The 24,451-nt window shown below is 39.2% G+C and overlaps 1 protein-coding gene and 1 long non-coding RNA gene across 5 annotated transcripts in view; both read right to left on the minus strand.

Moving 5' to 3' along the window:
* Nucleotides 1-10,615: 10,615 nt before the first annotated feature.
* On the minus strand, nucleotides 10,616-11,356 carry LOC116438614. The gene is made up of 2 exons (XR_004237840.1): nucleotides 11,269-11,356; nucleotides 10,616-10,891 (listed from the first exon to the last, which is right to left on the minus strand). It is a non-coding gene; the product is annotated as an uncharacterized LOC116438614 (long non-coding RNA).
* A 1,549-nt stretch (nucleotides 11,357-12,905) lies between these two features.
* Nucleotides 12,906-24,451, minus strand: part of DMXL1 (Dmx like 1) — a 78,502-nt gene continuing 66,956 nt past the window's right edge. For 2 of the 4 annotated variants that reach the window (XM_032095112.1, XM_032095110.1), the window contains 8 exons: nucleotides 21,047-21,097; nucleotides 20,710-20,770; nucleotides 20,093-20,220; nucleotides 19,818-19,910; nucleotides 19,264-19,355; nucleotides 18,296-18,348; nucleotides 16,974-17,191; nucleotides 12,906-16,575 (listed from right to left, as the gene is read on the minus strand). In XM_032095112.1, coding sequence (XP_031951003.1) covers nucleotides 16,351-16,575; nucleotides 16,974-17,191; nucleotides 18,296-18,348; nucleotides 19,264-19,355; nucleotides 19,818-19,910; nucleotides 20,093-20,220; nucleotides 20,710-20,770; nucleotides 21,047-21,097 — 921 coding nt within the window. In that variant the 3' untranslated portion in view covers nucleotides 12,906-16,350. The remainder of the gene's footprint in view (nucleotides 16,576-16,973; nucleotides 17,192-18,295; nucleotides 18,349-19,263; nucleotides 19,356-19,817; nucleotides 19,911-20,092; nucleotides 20,221-20,709; nucleotides 20,771-21,046; nucleotides 21,098-24,451) is intronic. The other 2 variants (XM_032095111.1, XM_032095113.1) reach the window with 1 other exon arrangement.

The following is a 24,451-nucleotide window of genomic DNA, read 5'->3' on the forward strand; positions in this document are numbered from 1 at the left end:
CTGTTTATTTGCTTCTGTTGCCAGCACAGCCTCATGAGATCTGTACCTGGTCACCCACCTAACACAGGGGACACAAACACTCCTGTCTGATTCTGCACCATTGCTGAAGGGAGATGGTTTGTCAGAGCAAGGAACCACACTTCGGGCACATGGTGAGGGCTTTGCAAGGCACTCTGTGTGATGTGCCTGCCCCCCTGCAGACCACCCCAAACAACACAGGATGCCCACGGCAGGCGTGGCACTTCAGGCACTTTTGCTCCACACACCCCTGTGGCACCACACCAGCAATCAACCCTCACAGAGAGATGTGCCCCAGCTGTGAGCTCCTTGTAATGGTACAGATGGGTCTGACAGCTTTTCTTGAGGCAAGTGCATGCTCCGAAGTGCTCTAGAGCCAGCAAGACTTCAACACATTTTTATTGCCATGTTTTCAGCTCATACCCACCCCTCCAAAAATATATATATATCCAGAAAAGCCTTAGTTCACTACCACTTTCACAGAGAACGCCCTTAGTTCACTGAGCACAGAAAAAAAGCTGCATGATAAGCTAGTTTCAGACCGTCACACTGGCTATCTAAACCACTTCTCTTCTATGAAGAGCCTTTGAAAAAGGCTCTCTTCTGCCTGGCACTGTTAAATGTTTTATTAGCTTTAGCTTATTTTATTATGGTGTTACCCAGTTCTTCATCTTAAAAAAAATAAAGCCTTAAACACACTTTTTTTTCCCCTCTTCAGTCTTTTGTTTTTCATCTCAGGAAGTTCATTTAAGATTCTCAAGGTTCTCCTAATCCTTATTCCAGTATTTTATTTGATCAAGTTCTGAATTTAATCCTCCTAGCTAATCTTTATTCCTTTGCCTATCTGTTAGTTGCCATTCTTCTCCATCAATGTATTTATTGCTGTCAAGACACAGAACACCACCTTTCAGATTTGTGCTGTAGCTATTCAATTTTCAAACAACATTGTTGTAAGACAAAGTTGTAATAGGTCACAACTGCATTTTTAGCTGTGGACTTCTGTACTATTTTCTCACGCACAGTTGTGAAAATTAGAGAGAATTAAATGCTGCATGCTGCATTTAAGCTTGGCTAGTAGAGAGGTCTGCTTTCCTATAATTAAAAACTAAATTTCAAAGTCCGCTGTAACCCCACACTCTCCTTCCCCAACCTCAGTAACATACATAAAACTTCTTGTGCTTGAGCAGAAAGCAGGGTTGGTTTTGTGACATGGTGTCCTGTGTACAGAACAGCACATACTCTGGTTTTAGGCACTTAGAGGTTTTATAGGTCTCAAATGCTTAATCCTCATCAGGTGGACCCAAACACTCTGAAATTTTTTCAATACACCCTGTTCTGTGATCACTGAAATTAAATACTTGATATGTAGAACTTGGTACTCCTTGTAAAGCAGATCTTTACACAAACACAGTATGTTTTGGGTTTTTTTTTTACAGGCCTTAACTTTTAAATCAAGTAATTAGAAAAATGAGTATGCTGAAATGCTAAGAAACTTCTAAAAAACGACAGGTAACAATAAACAACTTGGACAAAGCTCATGGGAAAACACAGGCAAACAACCAATGTTTAGGGATCCCAGATGAGATGGACAGCACTGTAGAAGCTGCAGTCAACAGTAAGGACTATGTCCTGTGCTTTTCATCTTTTGATGTTGCCTAGAACATGGTTTCAGCAGATGGCTCTTTTAGTAGCAATTCAGGCTCTCTATATTATCCAATGTAATATCTGAAGCAGAAGAAATGTGTAAACTGTTAATCACCTGAGATTACACTAGAACACCTTATAGGGATAAATAAAAATGCATACAGAATTGTATTGCCTATCACTGACCTCACATTCACTATTCCCCCTTATCTATTCCCCAGTTATCCTCCTGGTATTAACAACAAAACTGACATATCAAGTGACTTTAAACTATCCACCTGCTTATTCAAAACCACTTGTACAGCAAATACTGCTGGCAAACCTGCACAAAAGCATTTGGTCACAATCAGCATACTTTCTGCATCATTGACCAGTGTGGTGTTTTGCAGACCAATACAACACAAATTCATTGCTTGGATTACACAGATTTTTCTACAATTCAAATGTTAATCACATTTCTACTACTAGTCAACTCTACCTGTAATATCTAATAAATTCTCAAAAGCTTCAATCAAAACAAGATTTGAATATTTCTTTTTCTTTAACATGAGGGTAATCTAATGCACTGAAGTACTACAACTTAATGGAGAGCAATTTAAGTAAATATGCCTGGAAATAACTGAATTCACAAAAACAGCAGATAAGATCTTGGTATGAAATTCATGGCAATACAAGTGTATCATGCAAACCATTTCTAGAATAAGATCTTCAAACAAGAAAAAATTTCATCTCTCAATATGTTGTCAAGTACAGGAGCAAAAAAAAAGGTCTGTCAGCTACACAAAAGTATCGAGATTCCTACTCCACTGCCTATAGTAACAGATCTGTATTGTTTCATTAGTTCATCAGAGAGGAGGCTAAAACATCCTGTAACTTTAAATACACAGTAACTTTAAATGCTACTCAGTATACAAGAAACTAAAACTGTAGTCAAACAGAGAAGGACCATCAGCTTCCCCTCAGTGTTTAAATTATTCTGAAACCACTGGAAATCACAGGAATATAGAATCGTAGAATCTTAAGGGGTGTAATGGACCTTAAGGATCAGCAAGTCCCAATCCCCACTGTCATGGGCAGGGACACTTCCCACTAGACCAGGTTGCTCAAGGCCTTATCTGAACTGGCCTTGAACACTGCCAGAGATGAGACAACTCACAACTTCCCTGGGCAACCTGTTCCAGTATCTCCCCACCTCCACAGTAAAAAATTTCTTCCTAATATCTAACCTAAATTTCCCCCCTTTCAGTTTGCACCCATTACTCCTTACCCTGTCGCTCCAGTTCCTGATCAAGAGTCCCTCCAGCTTCCCTGCAGGCCCCTGCAGATACTGCAAGGTTGCCATGAGGTCTCCATGCAACCTTCCCTTCTCCAGGCTGAACAGCCCCAACTCTCTCAGCCTGGCTTTGTAGGGGACGTGCTTCAGTCCCTTTCTTGACTTCATGTTCCTCCTCTGGACTTTCTCCAACAGTTCCATGTCCTCCTTATGGTGGGGACACCAGAACAGGACACAGCAGATGGGGTCTCACCAGACCACAGCAGAGCAGAGGGGCAGAATCCCCTCCCTTGCCCTGCTGCCCACGCTGCTTTGGGTGCAGCTCAGGACATGTTTGGCTTTCTGGGCTGTGAGCACACACTGCTGGCCCATGTTGAGTTTTCCATCAATCATCACCCCCAAGTCTTCCCCCACAAGGCTGCTTAATGAAGAGGTTCAGAAAAACTTTGCTACACCCATCTTGGATCCACTTGAAACTCCAGGAGGAGATAACCCTGCAAATGAACTTCACATATTGTATACGGTTGCTTTTATTAACTTATAAGCAGTTATAAGAGGAGGGAGGAGAAACTTAAAATATTAAACCCATTATCCCACCAATGCAAATCTAGTTCAAATGCAGGACAGTCAGTTTGCATCACGAGGTTAACAAAATGGAACAGCACAACTTCTTGTTTTTGTTACACAAAAATTTCAAGTACAGCACAGATACAAAAAGTCCTTGAGCTTTCTTGTTCCCTGTTTCACTGTAATACTAGCCATAACTAAACATCTAAACATAAAAGTTATCAACTACCTTCTTCTAACTTGACTTGCAACTAAGCAAACTTCAAGGCTCCTACAACATACTCAGATTTGTCTCTCTTGCCCGATCCTCTTGTCCTCCTTCCTGTAGCTTTTGCAAAAAACTTCTACTTTTTAATCTCGTAAAAACCATAATTGATTTTCACTAAACCCCATTTAGCTGCCCACAAAATCATTCCAGTCATACCAAAAAGATAACACTGAAAGTTCTAGCAATACCATAAATAAGATCAACTCTAGACTACTTGAGACACAGATTTTATGTCTGGAATCCCGAACACTACAAGCTGGAGGCCCAACAGTAGCAAAATATTTTCCTCCATATCAAAGACATAAAGGCAAACAATGTTTCCTCAGAAGAGGATTTTTTTTTTTAATAAAACAGTTCTGCAGTTAGTCATAAAGACAGTACTATACACATCAGGATTAAACAAAATCTTAGTATCAACAGTTACTGAAAATAAAACACTAAGATGAGCTGGAATTAAAAAAAAAAATTTCCTGAACAGTTGTTGTTCATTTTTGTTTCACCTTGTAAAGCATAAAATTAAAAAGTCATCTGAAGTGCAGCTGATAAAATGCAGATTTTGTGTTTTGAACTGAGGAGGAAGGATGTGGGACAAGCTGAAGGTGGGCAAAGGTTCTTCCACAGAACCTGAAAATTACTTTAATACATTAAGGGAAATGGGCTAAGCATATATACAAAACAAACAACCTTCTGCCCAGAAGTGGAAGGATATCATAAATAAACACATATCTAATAATGAATACTCCAAACCAACTCAATAATCAGGGCTTAATTGCAGGCCATTTAACTAGGCTTACCTTATCTTTTTTAAGCATGCACATACCTACCACTCAGAAAGAACCATCTGCATCAGATGAGTCAGAAAGTCACAGGTACCTTCTAGTACCAAACTACTATTTTCTACATTCTGAAACCACAGTATGTAAACACTCAAAAAAACCCATCTACCAAAGGTTTCGCAAAAGATGGAGGTATGGTTTTGCTACTTATTTCATATTAGATAACCATGATATACAAGAGAGAGCTCTAAAATGCATTTAATCTTAAATGCTGATGCTTTATTAATAGCAATTAACTTAGCAGCAACTTCCTCTCTGTTCCCCAAAGCAAAGTAGCACAAAAATCCCCTTCATAACTGTTATTATAAAAATAGCACTATGTGCTGGTTTTGTGTGGCCAATTTTGGTATTGGGGGTTACAGGGGTGGCTTCTGTGAGAAGCTGCTGGAAGCTTCCTCCCTGTCTGGCAGAGCCAATGCCAGCAGCCTCCAGGACAGATGTGCCACTGGCCAAGGCTGGGCCAATCAGAAATTATGGTAATGCCTCTGTGATAACAGATTTAAGAAGGAGAAAAAGGTTATTGGGCAGATGAAAATGTGCTGAGAGGAGAGGAGTGAGCACATGTGAGAGAAACAATTCTGGAGACACCAAGGTCAGTGGAGAAGGAAGGACAGGAGGTGCTCCAGGTGCTGGAGCTGAGATTCCCCTGCAGCCCGTGGTGCAGCCCATGGTGAGGCAGCTGTGGCCCTGCAGCCATGGAGGTAACAGGGATGCAGAGATCCACCCAGAGCCCATGGTGGAGCCTCACATCGAAGCAGTTGGATGCCTGAGAGGAGGCTGTGAACCCCAGGGAGGCCTTTGCTGGAACAGGCTCCTGGCAGGGACCTGCACACCTGTGGAGAGAGGAGCCTGTGCTGGAGCAGGTTTCCTGGTAGGACTTGTGACCCTGTGTGGGACCCACGCTGGAGCAGCCTGTCCTTGAAGGACTGCACCCCATGGAAGAGTGACCCACACTGGAGAATTTTATGTAGAACTGTTGCCCATGGGATGGACTCACATTGGAGAAGTTAATGGAGAACTGTCTCCTGTGGGAGGGCCCCCGTGCTGGAGCAGCAGAGGGACTCCTCTCCCTGAGCAGCAGCAGAAACGTGAAATGAACTGGCCGTAAACTCCATCCCCCATTTCCCTGCACCACTGGAGAGGAGAAGGTAGAGCTGGGAAGGAGGAAGGGTGGGGAAGGTGTTTCTAACATTTATTTTACTTCTCATTATCCTGCCTGTGACACCATTTGGTGGATGATCTCTCCTGGTCCTTACCTCAACCCTTGAACACTTTGTTCTATTTTCTCTCCCCTGTCCAGTTACCAGGATGAGTGATAGTGCAGCTTTGATGGGTGCCTGGCATCCAGCCAGGGTCAACCCACTACACACTGGAACGCTTTCAGTAACTCAAGAGGCAGTTATTTACTTCGAACATTGCAACAAAAAATCTGAATCATATTTTAGAGCATCTCACTATTTTTAGCTGTTGGGGGGATAAGCCTTCTGCTATACACTGGACCATTTATGGATAAAAAGGATTTGCTACAAACACTACCTTTTGAAATTGGAACATAACAGAAGATTTATGGGCCCAGACATATCCTTTACTTTTATACTTTCCAATACAAAGTTTAACATTTTCAGTGCCCATGTCCGTAAGAAACCAGTAGACATTATTTTATTCCCATCCCATCAACAATATTCCAGTGATAGCAGTGACCTGGTTATGTCTCAAGACTCCTGCAGAACTGGCAAAAGCAGGAAGTTACACTTTTGTTTCTTTCAGAACTAAGTGAGAGCAACCAATGTATTCAGGTTGGAAGTGCTAGTTAGCACATACACCCAACAGACTTCTGACAGAGAACGCTCCTCATCTCCTGAAGCCCGATTCTTAACATGGTTTTTTTTCAGGATTTCAAGATTAACTTCCAGAATTTCAGCTGTACTTATAGGTAAAGTTCTTCAGGCAAGTATATTATTCTGCAGTAACGCCAACATACTTTAGATAGCTCCATACTATGCATCAAATTGGAAGTGGGCAACACTGGTATATGGGAATTGGGTCAAAACCAACTTATTTAAGCTGGAAGCTAAAGGGAAATTCCTCTTCAAGGAATCACAGTGGTTACATACATCATATTGCACAATCAATAATTCAAATGTGGTAACATTTTCTTTGATAAATTTCAATTTAGCATGTATTTAGATAAAATTATTATCTCCTTCCTAAACACTTTTTTACCTAACAGGCATATTTTTTTTTGCCTCGCTGGATCACTTGTTACTTTAAAATGCCTTTGAAGACAGCCAAATTACAACACTATCTGTGTGCCATATATATGCTGGAGAGGACAATCAGTTATTGGTAAGTAGTGGATTTTATTTCCTTCACAAGAGAGGTGTTCAACTTCAAAGCTCAAGAGACAAATACTTTAGCAGACAATGACATGCAGGTATAGGCTTTCTCCTTTTGGACCTTATTTTTCTGCTTCTCAGTACTTTAAAGTTCAATATATTCTTTCATTTTACACGTGATTAGTATGTAGAGGAATGACATGGACTATAGTTACATGTTTTTCTTCAGTTATTTACAGTTCACTCTGAGTATAACTGAGCCCCAGTAACTTCTACAGACAAAACATCAAACAAGAAAAAAATATATTGTCCCTATAAAAATACTAGGTTATCTGGAAATTTAGTTTACAAGTACCAGACAAAGACACTAAAAGAAGCAAGCATGTAAAGTCTTCAACTATAGATGCCAGTTCTGTTTAAAACACTTTGCTTTGCTCTGACATTTCCTGAATTCCTCTCAAGACCTCCTTAGCATGGGCACATCATCCAGACATGCTCCAGTAAGGCTCTGATACTACAGCAAAAATGAAGCCATTAGTTGAGAAAGGTTTAAGCACAACACACAATAAAAATTTTGCAATTTATCAAGTAATAAATATCAACTTGTATGGCAAATGGAAGTTCCACCAGTTCATTCTGGGGTCTCCAGACACAGGTACAGAACAGACCAAACACTCTTGCAAAGGCAGAGAGCTCAGCCCATGGCTCACAAACACACACCTCCCTCAGACGAGTTGTCACCCATCACTCAGGGTCAGACGTGTATCCAAATAACTACCATTAGCCACAACTGCACCCAGCCTCATTTCCAAAGGCCAACACCAGTGCACTCCTGCTTTCTTCACTGCCTTATTCTATAAAGTGGGAGAAAATGCTGGGTTTTAATGTGTCCAGTTTTGTTGATCCCATTATATAAACTGAGCTTCAAAAACAGTTATTTAAAAACACACAACCCTATTTCTGGAAGAAAGATGAGATTTTGGATTAAGTCAGGCATATTTAAAACTAAAATTTAGAAGAAGATACGATTTTAGTTAATGAGAAAAGATTAAAAGAAATGCAGATGTCTTCCAGACTTAATCCTCAACACACAACTTATCAATGCCAACTAAGGGTTTTATCATCAAAAACTGATGTAACACCTTTTAAGTCCCTGTAAAGTTTGCTCAAGGGCTGAGACACTTACTGTTCATTATCTGGATTTCCAAACAAAAGTGTATTGAAATTAAGGAATAGTTTTAACTCATGTAATTTAAAAGCTATGTATTTTGTTTAATACTCGATCTCACACACCTGCCTTACTACAGAGATTCCAGAAACCACCACAATGAAATGAAGAAAGAAGTGACGTTTTGGCTTGAACTGTCTCAGCACCTGAAACACAGGATTAACAGCTTCTAATACAAATCCTGTATTCCACACTTTTCCCCTTCTTTGAGACTTGTTGGGGATGCCAAGGAAACAGCCAAGTTCTACCACTGCTCTGCAAATTACACACCTAGTCTCAGAGCACAGAGCTTGCTTCTCAGTGGGGGTGAGATCCATCTCTAGGTTAAAAAAGGAAATTCTGGTTTGAGCAAAACATTACTTGAGAAAGAGAATGTAAAAATGCTGTGTGAAACCTCTTGTTCACATGCTTAACTGAAAAATGCCATCTTAACTTTGACTTGAACACACATAACATTTACTCTGGGTCTTATGATCTGATGACATTGGAGGCATAAGAGGAAAAAAACCACCTAATTTCAAGCCATACTCACTTCCAGTGATTGAAAAGCTAGTATCAAATAAAGAGGCCTAGAATTTGCACTACATCACAGCTGAAGAATGTTATAAACATTTTTATTGCTTATACAATTGATGACATGGCTGCTCATGACTGTTAGTAGATGGACACAAAAAATTCCCCAGATCAGCCCAAGAAAGTCCCCAAGTTACTCTGACATTAAATCATAGCTCCTGGAGCACCACAGTCTGTGTACTGATACTCTAAAAAAACCAAAGAGCACTAGAATCTGTCAAATTGAGGTGCACATTACTGGAATTTGTCTTGACACTTGTTCAAGATATATTGCGTACAAAGAACACTTTCCCTATAAAAAACCTCTTCCTATATACTTAAGTTTCAGTAAAATTTTGGTTTGTTCATCAGATCAATCTGATTCACAAAATGTGACTTAAACACAGTGTAAGAAATTTGTCAGTGGGAGAAGATGAAAGTAGTTTAAATTATCTTTCTAATATAGGGAAAATGTAAAAAATGACAAGAAACCTACCTACAAAGGCAGTGGGAAAAGAAAGACAAAAGGAAAAGAAGCAGAGCACCGTCTACTTGCCTTGTGATTTAACTTAGGGATGTAAGAAGCTGTAACCAAATTTACCTAGACAGTGGTCAAAGCTGCTAGAATGTAATAAACATAGAAATAAACTATGGAAAAGATAATACCAACCTTTTAGATTAAGGAGGCAATTTAAAAGGATATATACGATGGTAAATCATGACAAATACCACTTGGTGACTTTTTTCCTTTTCATCTTCATACTGTTCATTTACAAGAATTAATAAAAAACATAAAGGCAAATTCTAGCCCAAGACCTCTATTATGTGGTAAACTCAAGAGCAAACATCTGCAACTTGGAAGAAAATTCATCCTAAGATGTAACTTATCTCAAACCAGCTGCTGTTTACATACCATACATTGCTATTCAGTATAAAACTAATCTGTAAGGATGTGTTATCTGCTTTAATTACAATTAGGCATTTTACTGTCCATCACTTGGAGGACTTGCCTTGTTGTACCAAAATAAGAAATTGACCAAAATTGAGATTTCCTAACCATGTAATTATCTGCTTAGCCTTTTCAAGAAGCAATTATTATTCTCTACCCAGCAGCAGCTATTTAAAGGAACCTCAAAACAGATAAATTAAGCCATGGAGCACACTGAAATCTACGTTTAGTCAGATTAGGCTAGTTACTATTTAACGGAAATGAGCGGCTTCCTGTTGTCAGGGCAAACAGCGAGCAACTTCCATTTCAAGATGCAGTGTTCTGTGCTCCTGCAAAGATCTGCACCGTGACGTCTATTTCAATAGTGTTCCACGTGAAATTTGCTTTCAGGTGAAATAAAGATACTGAATGTACTAGAACGTTTCGGTTCCAGTACTAAATGTAAATGTACTAGAACATTTTAGTTCCTTCTTCCTGCTTCTAAGCATGTTCTAAGTTCACAAAGTTTTGTCTTCCAAATACAGGTCTTGGACCTCTTTCCACCACAACACTCCTCCCCTCCAGAATTTTTTTTTTTTTTTTTCTCTTGTTTCCACTGCCGACGCTCTTTCATAGCAAATTCCCTATTTAGAGCTGAAAAAAGATAAACAGAGCTGGCAGCAGTCAATCCAGCCAGAGAGTGCGAAAACGACTGCTGGGAGAAGCTTTGACCAGGCAGTTTGTAACGTGAGTGGTTTCACTGATGAGTTACACAAACAACTTGCAAAGGAGCGTAGCTGAAACCAGACACGTGCAGACAGAGGGAAGCATCACTTGGACCGTGTTTTGCTTTATTCGTGAGAGAGTGGTCAGGTAAGACTGTGAATATGTACCTCTAGAGACACACAGACCTCGTACGTGGAAGGTCCGACCATTCAGGTTTCTAAAAAAGGAAAAGCCCACACTGAACTGTGATCTCTCTTATTTAATTAGTAGTATGTAAATAAGATACAGCTAATTCTACTGGCGGAATGTCAGGATTTTTGCTAGTAGTATTTCAAAGCCAAACTGGCACTTCTCAGAAAAGTTTGTCTTGCACCACCGTGCAGACTTCAGCTGCATCACGACGCTTGCCTCTGTCTCAAGAGCTACAGGTCAGTTGCGTACAGCCCAGTACAGTCCGCGCCTAAGCACACCCGAACGAGGGGGACGGCTCACTCCGGGTGAAAACAGAAACATTTCTGGAAAAACAGCGACAAGCTAAGCCCAGGAGGAGCGGAGGTTCGATGTCCCCGAGCAGAGCAGCCTTCACCCAAACACATCGGCGGTGAGGAAACTCTCCTCGCGTAGTTCCGGGCAGCTCCCACCTGGAGCGCGGCTCCGGGAGCCGACGGGGCAGGAGGCGGCGGCGACCCGGCCCCAGACCCAGCGCCGCATTTCGCCCCCCGCGCTGAGTCCAGCGTTGCTGCCGGGGGCGCCGCCGGCCCCAGCCCGCCCCGCTGCCGCTCTCGGCCGCGGCTGCCGCGGGCGCGCAGGGCCGGGGCCGGGGCCGCCTGGCGCGGCGGGATCGGGACGGGGCCGGGGATGCGGCCCCGCGGAGCGCGGCGGCGGCACTTACTGTGTGTGAGTGCGCGGGGCGGCGGCAGCGGCGGTGCCGAGCGGAACGGGCGCGGCGGCGGCGGCGGCAACTCCGGGCTCCCCGCCGGGACCGGGGCGGGGCGAGCAGCCGGCCCTGCCCTGCCCTGCGCTCGCCCCGGGCCGGGGCGGGGCCCGCCCGTCCGGCTCGACCCCCGCGCCGCCTCTCGCCCAAGCCTAAATAAAATTTATATCTACTGAGCCGTGTGCCGAGGTATTTTAAATTTTGGCAGCGGCTTGCTGCGAGCCTGACGAGATGCGTGCTCTACTCACACCCACTGTGTGAACTCGCGTAGGGGCTGTTAGAAGTTAAGACCAGGTACCTGTCTTAAACGCTATTACGGTCAGAGAAGAGACGAATTTGTGCCAGGACGGTGCTAATTCCAGGCTTGGCAGCGGCAAGATCTGGTTAGCACAACCTGGTCAATACATCCCCGCTGGGACAGACTGTGTGAAAAGCAGCAGCTCACAGACCTATCACCGAAGAAAGAACAGACAGACTTTGCAACCACCAACAGTCTCCAAAGTACCCCCGAACAGGGCTCTGTGGATACCAGGAACCTGGACTGCATAAAGCAGTACTGTCCAATGACCTAGGGGAAGGTTAACAAAGCTTGTGAAGAAGGATGTACCACTGACAGTGGATACAAAAAGCGCAAAATGCACAGGCCACAACGACATCTGGCAGAACTCCGAAGACTAATAAATCCAATTCAGCAACTGTGCTACAGTCATCTCTGACTGGATAAAAGGTAACTCCAGCACGGGGAGATTGCAACCACCTGCTCACAGCCCTCCAAGAAAACCACTGACACAAAAGAAGAGAAAGAACTGACTAATTAGCACAAGAAGCAATGGAATCATTAACCAATGGAAGACAGAGTACTAACTAGAGAACTATGCAACTTGCAGCCAGTAAGCATGAATTCCTTTGTTTGCAAAATGCATAGTGAAAACTTTCCATAGTCAGTGTCTGATCTTGTGTACCCAACACCCCTTTCTGCACAGAACTTACTACAAGAAGAATGAACCAGGTCCCCCCGCCACACCACTGAGAAGCCCAGAGTGAAAAAGGACCAAAAAGACAGCGCTGGGTCCACAGGTGGTGACTGTCCCCTGCTGACGCTCTCTTTCTCCTACACACTAAAAGCTACAAAATAAAGTCAGTATTGTTGAACTGGCATTCTGTCTCGTTTGCACCTTAATTGGGGCCTCTCTCACTAATCGGATTGTTACAGGTGCATTCATCCTTGTACCTCTACTAGATGTGGAAACATAGAGGTGGGTGAAGCTCCCCAAGACCTTCACAGGTTTTCAAGCTTAAATGAAACAGAAAAGGGGCTTCAAAGGTTAAGTTGTGGCAGACAACAGAAAGTGCCATCACTACATCAGCATTACACTGCAAAATAATTTAGTTTTATTCAGCTCTGCTACTTATGCATTGAAAAAAAGAAAAAAAAAAAAAGAAAAAACCACACCCCAGCCCTCCCTCCCAAACACCAAAAAGCTAGAACAAGGGAAGATAAAAAAGCATGAGATGATAAGACACTAAAAAAAAAGAAATATTAAATCATGCATATTTTAGAGCTAGAAATGGGAGGAATAAGAAACACTAAGAAACTTGGTAAATCAATATCTTTATTTTATAGAAAGTTTGATCAGTGTGCTGAACCTGCCATTAGCGATGGTTTTGCTATTTTTAGTAAAAATAAACATTTGAAAGTAATTACCTTGGAAAATAATTCTCCAAGTTTATTTCCCCATAATCACTGTAGCTTTTTTCATAACTATTGCATCTAATCTAACACTGGGTGCTTTTAATAGGAAGGGGGTACCTAGCGTAGGATATCTCCATAGTTTATTTCCTGCAACTGGTTCTGAGGTTCCTAAAATGCAGTAGAACATGTACGACCTCACTCTGCACCACCACGGCACAGTACAAAATCTGCATCTATTCCACCTTTCTCCATCAACATCCTGCAATGTCAGCTGTCAGCTGAGAATTTTCTGGTGTAAAGTCACACAGTAAGCCAGTTTAAGTACCCAGATGGCCAGAGTTTTAACTTCCACAAGTTACTGAAGTAATCATAAAGAACTTGGATCATGTATCTGAGGTAATGGAATCAGTTAGCAACACAAGAATGACACACTCTGACAGCATTATGTATTGCTACACAGACAAACACAAGTCACAACTCCCAGTCTATGATACTTAAAAGGGACATCATCAACTACAAGCTAAATTATTTTGTCTGGGCAGTAAATTAGTATTGATTAAGCACTGGCAAAGGCAAATTTTATGTTCAATTTGTGCACACGGTTACTTTAAGCACGGGGACCTCTACAGGCACTAGTACCCTTAAGTTTGAGTAACTTGCATAGCAACAGGGAAAAAGCATTAGTTGCTGGAGGACAAAAGTCAGTGGAAATTAAGGGCAACAGCCAGAGAGTTCTGAGTTCAGTTTTTCTCCAATGACCAGATTAGAAGTTGAGAGTGTCCCTTTAAAAATTTCAGATACAACAAAATTTAGCTCATTTTGACTTCATCATTACAAGAAAGCTATTGATAATTTTTCTTATAATAATTAAACATCAATGAACAATATGCAAGTGAACAACTGATTTGTAAATGAAATAGCAGCAACATGGAACTCTAGAAGGTTGAGTTTCTGCAGGATTTATTGGAAAGATTATAAAGGTGTGGCAAATACATTTTGATTTTACATAATTTAGTTTTGAGAATAGCTTATGGTAACTATAAATATTATTGAAAAAGCTTGTTCATGGTCAGTACTTTTCTGGTATAAGCATAATTTTGTCAGGATTTTTCAAAGTGCAGCTTTACTCAGAAAAATGACAACATTGTATGTCTTGGCAAATTACATATAAAATCTGCTCATTTCACAGATGGTAAGACAGCTTTTTGTGATTGCCAGTACAATAGAATTGAGCTTGACGTATTAAAGCTAATGAGATATAAATATTTAGGGACAAAACATCAAGGACAATTATATTAATACTGCCATGATTTTTGCACATGTAACATTGTTAGTTCAGTGGATGTATAAAACTGATGCATGTATATAAGCAGCTACGAAGTCAGCTGATAGTAAAGGAGTGTGCTACTGTTTACTCCACTGTTTTCCTTCTTCCATAAGAATAAAGAATATTAGAAACTCAGCCATTGAGCAGATAACACGTACTCATTGGGCAAGTCTGTTTTGTAAGGTGGTGTCACTTTTAGTCACTTTTCTGGTCCATCACTGTACTTAAACTGTTTTGATATCAAGTTCCATTTCAATCTGTAAGTTTTAAGGAAGAGCAGTTACAACTGAATCACTGAACAGCTGTTCCAGTTTGAAATGCTGTCACATGTTTCTTCACGGCATAACATTCACATTCTTTTTATTGCACAATTTGAAAATTCAGGTTATGTGCATAAAAACCTTCATAGTGTTTGCACTGCAACTTGCGAAACATACATTTAAAATGACCTTAATACATTTTACAAAATCTTTTTAAACAACTTTATATTCTTAAGATAAAAGCATCCTGAGAATGTTACATAGTTCATTATACAAGCCCTTCATTTCTGCTATGCTTTATTTATCCCCATAGTTCCTAATTTGACAAGTTTATTTTACAGTTAATATCTTGGTGCTATATTTCACAAAATATCTTTTAGCAAAAAGTACACCATTGGCATTCAAGTAATCCAGCCTCACATCTAATTTACAAATTAAACCTTTGTCAAGCTCTCAAGTAAGGAAAAGTAAACCAAAATACATACAGAAACAGTTTAGCTGACTAAAATAAAAAGTAAAGGCCTTGTGCATTAATAATTTGGTCAAACATTTAAGTTATGCAGTTTAATATTTTGGCAAAAAAAACCCTCTACATCTATCCTTCCCAATTTGTTTTCTTTCATCTGACACCAGATGTAAACATAAACATCAAGAAAGAAAGACTGACAGTGTAGAAGTACTTTGCTGTTGAACTACTTTTTTCCTTTTTTAAAGTACTTAGGAAAAACAGACAAATGTTAAGTGCTAAGAATGAACTATCTTTGGGCTAAATTAAAGTCTTACTGGAAAAAAGAAAGTAAAAATAAATTAGGTTCAGTTTTTCTTTTATTTCCTCTACAGACATCTAAATAAATAGTCTTTGAAGAAATTCTAGTGCCATATCCTAAAGCAGTATCTTCCTGTATCTTTTTGATCAAGTCTAAGGCTTCACACACAATCTTGACTATTTTACTAGGAAGATATCCATTCATATTTACATTTTATTCTTGTAAAGGGAGTGTTCAGGGTTAAAAATATATTTATTTTTAAAAGGTAAGCCTGCCATCCTGATGGCAGTGATTCAAGCTATAGAACAAAAGACAAGTTACAGAACATCCTTCAGTTTCTTATACTCTAGATGAGAGGAAGGAGATCAGGCAAGTTAGAGAGGTAAACAGCCTGGATTTCAGGAATGGAGAAAGAGAGTGGCTCGTTATATGAATGCCTGCATGACCAGGAGTATTCACTCCTGGAGACTTTATTTCTCTTCTGCATACAGGTATAAATTTTTGTTGTCGGCCGACTAAACAAATTCAGAGGTGAGACAGTTATGGTTGCCACAGTGAAAAACATTACCTAAGCTCTCCATCAGGACAGACATGCTTTTACAAGGTGGCCAGGTGTTGAATATAAGCAGAGGTCATGCCTAGATGGTACGCTCCAGGTGAGAGTGTAACTACCTCAAAAGAAAGAGTAAACCACTACGGCAACATCTTAATAATATTATAATGATGTAATTTGGAGTCATATTTAGCTTGTATTTTAGGCAACAATCAAAATCTGAAGGACCTTTTAATCTTTAAGGCATTAGTGCATCAGGGACTAAAAGCTCCAGGTAATTAATAAATAGGGGGTTGGTGGCAGAAGGGGAGAAAGAAAAAAAACCCAAAACATCTTGTGTCACAAGCTTTCATTACGCATCTGCTTTGTTGGTTAGTTCCAGGAAAAATACCTTCAGGGATGGCAGAAGGGGAATGTTACTCACTATTCTGAAAAAAACATTAGATCATAAACTTCACATCATTTTTTAACACATCTTTTAAAGGGCTGAATCTATCAGGCAAGATTCTCATCTTTACTGTTCCATCAGCACCACAGGAGAATATGTGATTTGCTGGTCCTGTCTCAATTTGCATGACTCCTGTCCCAATGTTTCTGAAGAGAGACTGTCGAGCATGCTCACTGATGAAAGTGTGAAGAAGATTAAATGTAGACAGACTCCATACCTGAAAAAGCATCAAAACATCAACCTCTTATACAGATAATTATCATGACCTTAAAAATCATCAGCAGTGAATTGTGGAGAAATTGCACTGCATTTTGCATTTATTTTTCTGACACTAACTGTAAAAGAAGAATATGTAGCAATATGTAATGACACATTTAGAGAATACTAATACTCATTTTCTGTAATAGGAACTATAGAGAGACACTAAGGTATCAATAATTAAAGGAGGTATCAGCATTAAAAAGAGGTAAGACTGACATTTCATAATTAAATTAGTTCATGTGAAGGTCAGAGTTAAGAACAAATGCAGTACATATGACATCTGATGGTTCCACACCTGCACAAGATTCTTTCCGAATGTACACATCATCTCTGCTCCCTCCCCCTCATTAATACCTTTATGTTGCCTTCAGCAGATCCTGTGACAAAATACTCCTCTGCAGGATCAACAGCAATTGCTTTGACTGGAGAATCATGACTCTGGAGTAACTGTTGCTGCTGCTTTTGGCGAAGATCAATTATACAGGTAAAACCTTTTCTGCCTCCAGATATTAACAGCTGGTGTTTTGGAGCATATGCTAGCACAGTTGCTCCACTATCATGACAGATAAAAGCTGAAAGCCAAAGCAAAGTAATTTAAATAAAACACAGTACTAACTTCAATTTTCAATCAACCTCTAATAGTTCAAGACAGTAGCAACAGTGACTTTGATTATGTAATCCAGCTGCCCACACCCAGTCCACTTATTGCAGTATCAATACATATGTAAACCCAGGTTCCCATCAGACATTCTGAACTGCAGTATTCTCAAATTAAGAAATTAAAATATGTATTAACAAAATATTATATCCTTTTTTCTAAGCCTATGTAATCACAATCTATCAATCCAGAAATAGATTATTTTAATAATCCGCTATTAAAGTAACAGGTTTATTTGTTATATTAAGTAATATAATTTGTTTGTTCTTTTAAGTCATATAACGCCCACCAGAAATTCCTCCTAAATGACCTGCCCAAATCTCTTGCAAGTTTCCACCAGTCATTTTAGTGTTAATTTGTTTCTATTCACATTTATTTGGCTATGTCTACTCCCCTAAATGCGTGGAAAAAGTGAATGAAAATTACAATTACCAGAACACAGCTTGGTACATTGTACTTGTAGTTCAAAGGGCCTATGAATTTACATTTAGAAATTCCATCTGTCTCTCAAATACACTTAGGCATTCACCATACTTTAAGTACAAGGAGTTCACAACTCTGTGATCTTAATTCTGTATTTCTGATACTGAAAGGCATTTGTTGTATTACATGCAACAAAATATTAGTAATAAAACTAATGAAACCCAGCTAAATATTTATTGCATCTCCAAAATCCTACTTAGAGGAATAACTGTTCTAAAGCAGAAGCTGCCCAGAACCTTTTAAAAAAGAACAGAAATGTCTGGCTTGCACTTGTGCTGCAGGGACAGAAGGTATGCGAAGGAAGGTGCTCATGTCCATGAAACCAATCATGTACACAGAACACCAAGTAATTTCTCAAGAATCTGGTTTTATATTCCAACTGGTGCACTCACACAGAATGGTGAAAGACATTTTACCACCAATGTTAAAATTACTTCCCACAATAACTCTTCCATAAAGAGAGACACATAAAGAGAGACACAAATACACCTTTTTGTAACATGGTCAAACATTTTGGTTGTTGCATTTTACTTACCATGCACCAAGCTATTTGTAGGAGAAACCAGAGTATCCCAAAGACAAATATTTCTGTAGAACAAAAATATGGCTTAATTCAGCAACAAATGTTCTAAGGTATTTTGAACACTTGAAAAGTCATCTGCACCTTAAAAAGGTTGTTTCAGGCATAAAAGCACTGTAAACAGACTTTCAATGATTACTTTTGAGCAGACCCCAAATTACTTCTATAGTTTAACATACACTGCAAGAACATGCTTCTACACAAATGATTCTATGACTGGCTATTTCCATAAAGGATTTATGTTAATAATATTTTGTAGCTGAGTTCACTGGAATGTTAGCAGGTTTTGATATTTTTTTATCATTAGTTACTTATGAAAACAAATGAGAAATGGACAGCTATGCAAATCCCCCACAGCTATAAAAATAATTTAAGACAGGTTCATGTGTGCAGAACAGAACAGAATAGTTCAGCTGGAAGGGGCCTAGAAGGATCATGTAATCCACCCAGTGGACAGCTTCAGGGCTGACCAGGAGTTAAAGCATGTCATTAAGGGCATTGAACAAATGCCTCAGACTCTGACGGGCTTTGGGGATTGACCTCAAGGAAGCCTGTTCCAGTGTCTGAACCTCTTGGTAACAAAATGTTTCTCAATGTCCAGTCTCAACCCACCCCCCCCACCCCCAGCACAGCTTTAAGCCACTGCCACATATCCCTCACTGGATTCTGACAGAAGCACTCAGGGCCTCCCTTTCTACTTCCCTTCCTCACATGGAACATGAACAGAGTATCTGTGCTTCCCTATAAAACCTCCTTTAATAGGCACATGAATTTAGCTGCAAACATTGCTTCTCTCCCCCTCCTGCTAAGAAACAAAGCAGAAGTACTCTTAAACTGCTCAAGAAGAATCATAGGAAAAACAGAGTGGGGGAGAGAAAATATGGCACCACTTCACTTTTATGCATTATCACAACAGATATTACCTGTTGTCAGAAGAAAATCCTGCTGTAGCTATCAAAGATGATGAACTGACGAAAACAAAGTCATTGGCTGTTTTGTTATGACACTGCCATGTCTGAAAAATTGCAGTTAGAAATTATTAATTAAAAAGGAATCTATTTTGTGCAAGCAGGCAATATTAAACTTCCTTGAGAAGGAAAGGTGTTTCCAAAGAAATTTAAAGAACATGGGATATAAAGGTATTGGTACGCCCTGTAAGACTCTTCGTTTTTCATGGAAATACACTCTGCAGTCCTGCGTAACTGTCAATTAACTGACAAGTGACAACTATTGACAAGTCTCAACGAACATTAAAGCTATTTCAGATCTCATGTTACATTTTCCAGTCTCCACTTAGTCAGTATGATTAGAATGTAAGAACCTGTCATACAGATCACAGGATGGCAGCAACATATAACTTAATCTTGATTAATACTGGTTATCAGCACAATCCTTGCCCTCTCCAAGCTATTCTGAAGGGAACAGAAGTAAGGAACACAACATAAGTTTATGGAAACTAATTTAGTTTTCATCTTACCAAATATGGCTTAGGTGAAGTTCCAGTAAGTGGACAACATTTCCAGTTTGTCTGATATAAACTTATATATCCATCAGCATCAACAATTCCAAACTGAAAGAAAATATATAGTAATAGTAAATACATATGTATGTCTTGCAGAGAAAAATAGCCACAATTTTGAGAAAATACTTTCTATTTGAAGCATGTGATGTTTCTGCTAATTTACGGGGAGGGGAGGGGAAGGGAGGAGAGGGGAGGGGAGAGGACGCGTACAGAAGCATTTTGTCAGTTACCTTATTTCCTTGGTAATTGAATCTCATTCGAGTTACCCTTGAGTTGCCACCAGATCGAAAACATGTGATTTGTTGTGCATGACCCCATTCAAACATTCTTACACTACCATCTTGAGCACCTGTCAGGTCTGCAACAGAAAATACTGACATGACTTTTCACAAGAGTTGTAGCTTCTATAATTTCAAGAAAACACACACCATCTCAAAATAACTTGTGCCACAATTATGCCATAGTATCTGGCTTAGTGTAGGAGCAGGACATACCACTGCAACTTAAAGTCGTGTTATTCCTTATTTGATTAAGAATTGTATTTAGATGCTCATGAAATATGAAGCTATTTACTTGGAGGTAATAACACACCTTTTTCCTACTATCTTTCATTCTAGTCATAAATAAGAGAGAAATGCAGTACTTTTTGCTGTTTCTAAAGGCTATTCTACATCCCCCCCATGTTTTTTAAAATGAAAAGTAGCTTCAGTACATATGGCTTATAAACACCTTTCGAAACATATACTAACTGCTGTGCTAGTACAAAATAGCACACTAAGAAACAGGTGAGTGAAAAATATATAGTCTTTAGATAACTTTCCTCTTTTTTAAAAAAACCTGAACTTACAATATGGCAGTGTTGGATGAGAAGCCATTCTTCTGACATTATTAATAGCTTTCTTGAGCATCTGTTAAATATATAAAAAAATAGAAAAAAATTAAACAGTTTTACTGAACAGAAGTTATCAAACTAGAGAATAATTAGTGATTGCACAGAGTTGTTTCCGATCAAAAGTTCTACTGAAAACAAGTACTGGGTTTAGAGATTCAGATAGAAGTCAGTGTCTTCCAAGATAATGTAGATGTTAACACTTTTGCAGCTTTATATATCTAGATAAATATTAAACTTTTGCTTCAGAAATGTATGGATCCAAATATAAACACTCCTTAGACTGCAGTCTTACCTCTTTTCTTGCCAATTCCTTTCTGATTCCATTAAATTTATTGGAATATTCCTGAATATTGTAAGATAAGTAAGAGAGAGGCAGAAGCATGTAAAGAAAGAGGTAAACAAACTTTAACAGAAGTAAAAACTAGGAAGGAATATATCTATTTTCAAGTCTAGTTAACTTATTGCCATTGATTGAAAAGTGGTTATTTGTGACCATCCAGAATAAGCAATATACCGTGTAACTGGTATAAAAAATAAAAATAAAAAAATTAAGAATTCTTCAAAAGTGTTTATAATTTCACAAATACAGATCCAATGAATTTTCAGTAGCATATTTTTTCCTAAATTCCAAAATTTGCCTTGTGCAAAGTGCATTACCAAGACTTTTGTTTTTCTTATTTTATTAGATATATTATATATACTGGGAAGAACTGGATGTGTGAAGAGGACTGGAGACATTAGACAATTATATTTAAACCCCATCTATTTAAATTATATGTTCAACACACAAAAGGAAAAAACCAGTAGGGATTTTCTTATCAAGGAAATACACCTGTGCCTGTGATGTCTCCTCCCTTCTTTTCTTTCTATTAATGTATGTTAAAGTTAAGTTTTCATTCCTTTATGGCCTGACAGCTCTCAAAAGTATCTGACTACTTTGAGGACTGTCTTTCATCAGAGAATTGTTGGATTTGGTTTGCTCATGCATGTATTATTTACCTCAACATTAGAGAAGGACAAAATATATATTTGTGCAGGTGTTAACTTCAAACGAGAAAACGTAACGAAATTTTGTTGCCAGGACACAGCAGCTTATCACTTACCACACACCAACAGCAAGCTGGCTCTGAACTGCTTTCAGAGAAACATTTAGGTTGGAAAAGACCTTTAAGATCATTGAATCCAACTGTGACTTTCAACTGCTATAATTTTGTACAGTCTTATAACACTGCTTTGTCATGGAGCAGTAGATAGTGATGAGGTATTTCAAGTATGCTATTCTGCCCTGGCCCCCAATTATATCAGGGTGTCTACTGGATGGAGGCAGGAATTACAAACTTTCACGAGCTTCATATTCCTAAATATGATCAATAGAGTTTAAAAGAAATAGCCTCTAAATTATCAGTTTGTGAACAAAAATGAGAAAAAGTACTTGGAAGGGAAATAATCAACTTTCTTGTAAAAATTTCCCTGGGTTTGGATTAGTGGAATAACTGCAATTCTCTTAATTACATTTTGGAAGCAGATTTAGGTCTTTCAATTCTCAAAGCTTTATCATTGTTGAAGAGAAAGCCACGTGCCCCTCAGTTATTCATGTCCATTTCACAACACTTTCTGAAGATAAAAAATATGATATTGAAATATGTATTTCCCTTTCTTTTTTCTGAGTACTTTAAATGTCAAGGAAAAAACTCAAATGGTTTGGTAAAACTATATATACACATTTTAAAATTTAGGACAAGACAACAGAAAATGATATTCCTCAAACATTTACGGATTGGCATGTGCACTTATAATTGCAATACTTTGCTCTCTAAACTCACAACTTATCTTCTATATGTAAATGGCAGAACAGTAATTCATGTTCACTCTATTTCTTCCCTAAAATGAAGGGCTGTGTGGAGTTTTACAGCTATTAACTTTTATCCAGAAGTCAATGGAAGTCATCTTCCTCCATTCAATAGATAAGCACACATCATGATCTCCTAACCCTTGCTGGATTACACTTCAGAAAAATGCAGATTTACGGAAATGTGCCTTTGAAAGGCTACACTAACATAACTCTGTGGTGCAGTATCTCCAATTTAGAAGACAAGTACAATTATCAAATGCAAATACTGCCATTAATAATGTAACTGACATTTGACACTGCTAGCCCTCAAGTTTCCCCTTAGAACAGCTGATGGCTAGAACAGTGCTTTGCTGAAGAGCTGGGTGCTTTGGGCCTAATATACATTAAGACAGAAAAATAAAAATGCATGTAGAATCCACCCCACCACTAAACTGGTAAATATTGGTGTCAGTCACACTGACTTGTACAACAAGCTGTTGGTAACACTGCCTGAGTTTCAAAGCTGTAGGTACACACTATTTCCTTCAGTACTCTCTTACAAACACCTCCTGTAAGAACTGTGTAAACAAACTGGGCTGAAGTCTCTGGTGGTGACCCTCCTTACTTACCTTGCATGAACTGTGTGACAGAAAACAGTGAAGAGTGACAGAAAAACCTTACAGCTAATAAAATGTTAACTGCCTGAGTGTCCCTTGTTGATGAAAGTGAAGCAAAGATGAGACTGAAAAGCCAGTAATGGTACAGAACAGCTAAATGGTCTGCACAATATGGAAAAGCAAAGGTGACACCAAGGATCTGAAGGAACAAAATAGCAAATAATAGCAAAACAAAGGTCTTAGTGAAGCTGCCTTTTTTCCAGCTTTGAGTTTTTCTACAGCAACACTATTTCCTCCCAAGAGTCCCTATTTCTTCCTTCATTTACTTCGTCCTTCATTAGGTACCTCTGTCTTTCCTCCCTAGTGGGCAGGTGCCGTTCTGTGCTGTGGTTGGTTCTCTGCCACAGTCAAACAGTATGCCAGACAAAATTTAGGTCCAAAGCTTAACAGCAAATGCATTCCAGACAAGCATAGCCAAATATATTTAGGAAGAAAGTTTTACTGCATGCAAAATAGAAGGTCATGTAAGTACCATTTACATTAATTATATGCAATTATATGCAATAATTAGCAATTATTTAATGTTGACAAATACACAAACACAAAAATTCTTTATGTACATATATATATATTTAAAAAATGGAAGCGAGAGGAGAAAGTGGCAAACGCATTCAAAGAATACTTGTAGAAGTGACCTGATTGGGATAGCAGAGCTGTAACACTGGCACCTAGGATCACTGGTTCCCAAAGTGAAGGCCGAGGCGTAGGTACTGGCACAATACCCACTTCCATAAGTGGAAAACGTTACCATTCTTATACTGCTTATTCCTTATTTATTCCACCTATTCATCAGCTACTTTCAAAAGCCAACTACAATATTAATTAACATACGGTTATTTCATTCTGCCACCAGTTATGGACTTGCTTTGAACTGTTAAATGACAGCAAGTGCAGCCAAGTCACAAGACTTAATGCATTTGGTTACAGGAACACTCCTCTTTCTGCACTACATGTGCAGAAAGACTGAGAGATGCTGGTGTCTTGTATGACCATTGCAGCTCACTTAAGTGTCTCCAAATAAGCATCTCCCAGCCAGCTAATCAACAGATCTGCATCTGTGCTCCACAGGAACTAAGATAAGAATGTCAATGGCCAGACTACAATTATAATTAGATCTGAATTAAATCTAACCTAATAGCTTTCTGCTCAGGGCCAAGCTTCATTCCAGACACAAGATCTCTTTCTAAAA

Source organism: Corvus moneduloides, chromosome Z, assembly GCF_009650955.1.
Source record: "Corvus moneduloides isolate bCorMon1 chromosome Z, bCorMon1.pri, whole genome shotgun sequence".
Classification (NCBI taxonomy): Eukaryota; Metazoa; Chordata; class Aves; order Passeriformes; family Corvidae; genus Corvus; species Corvus moneduloides.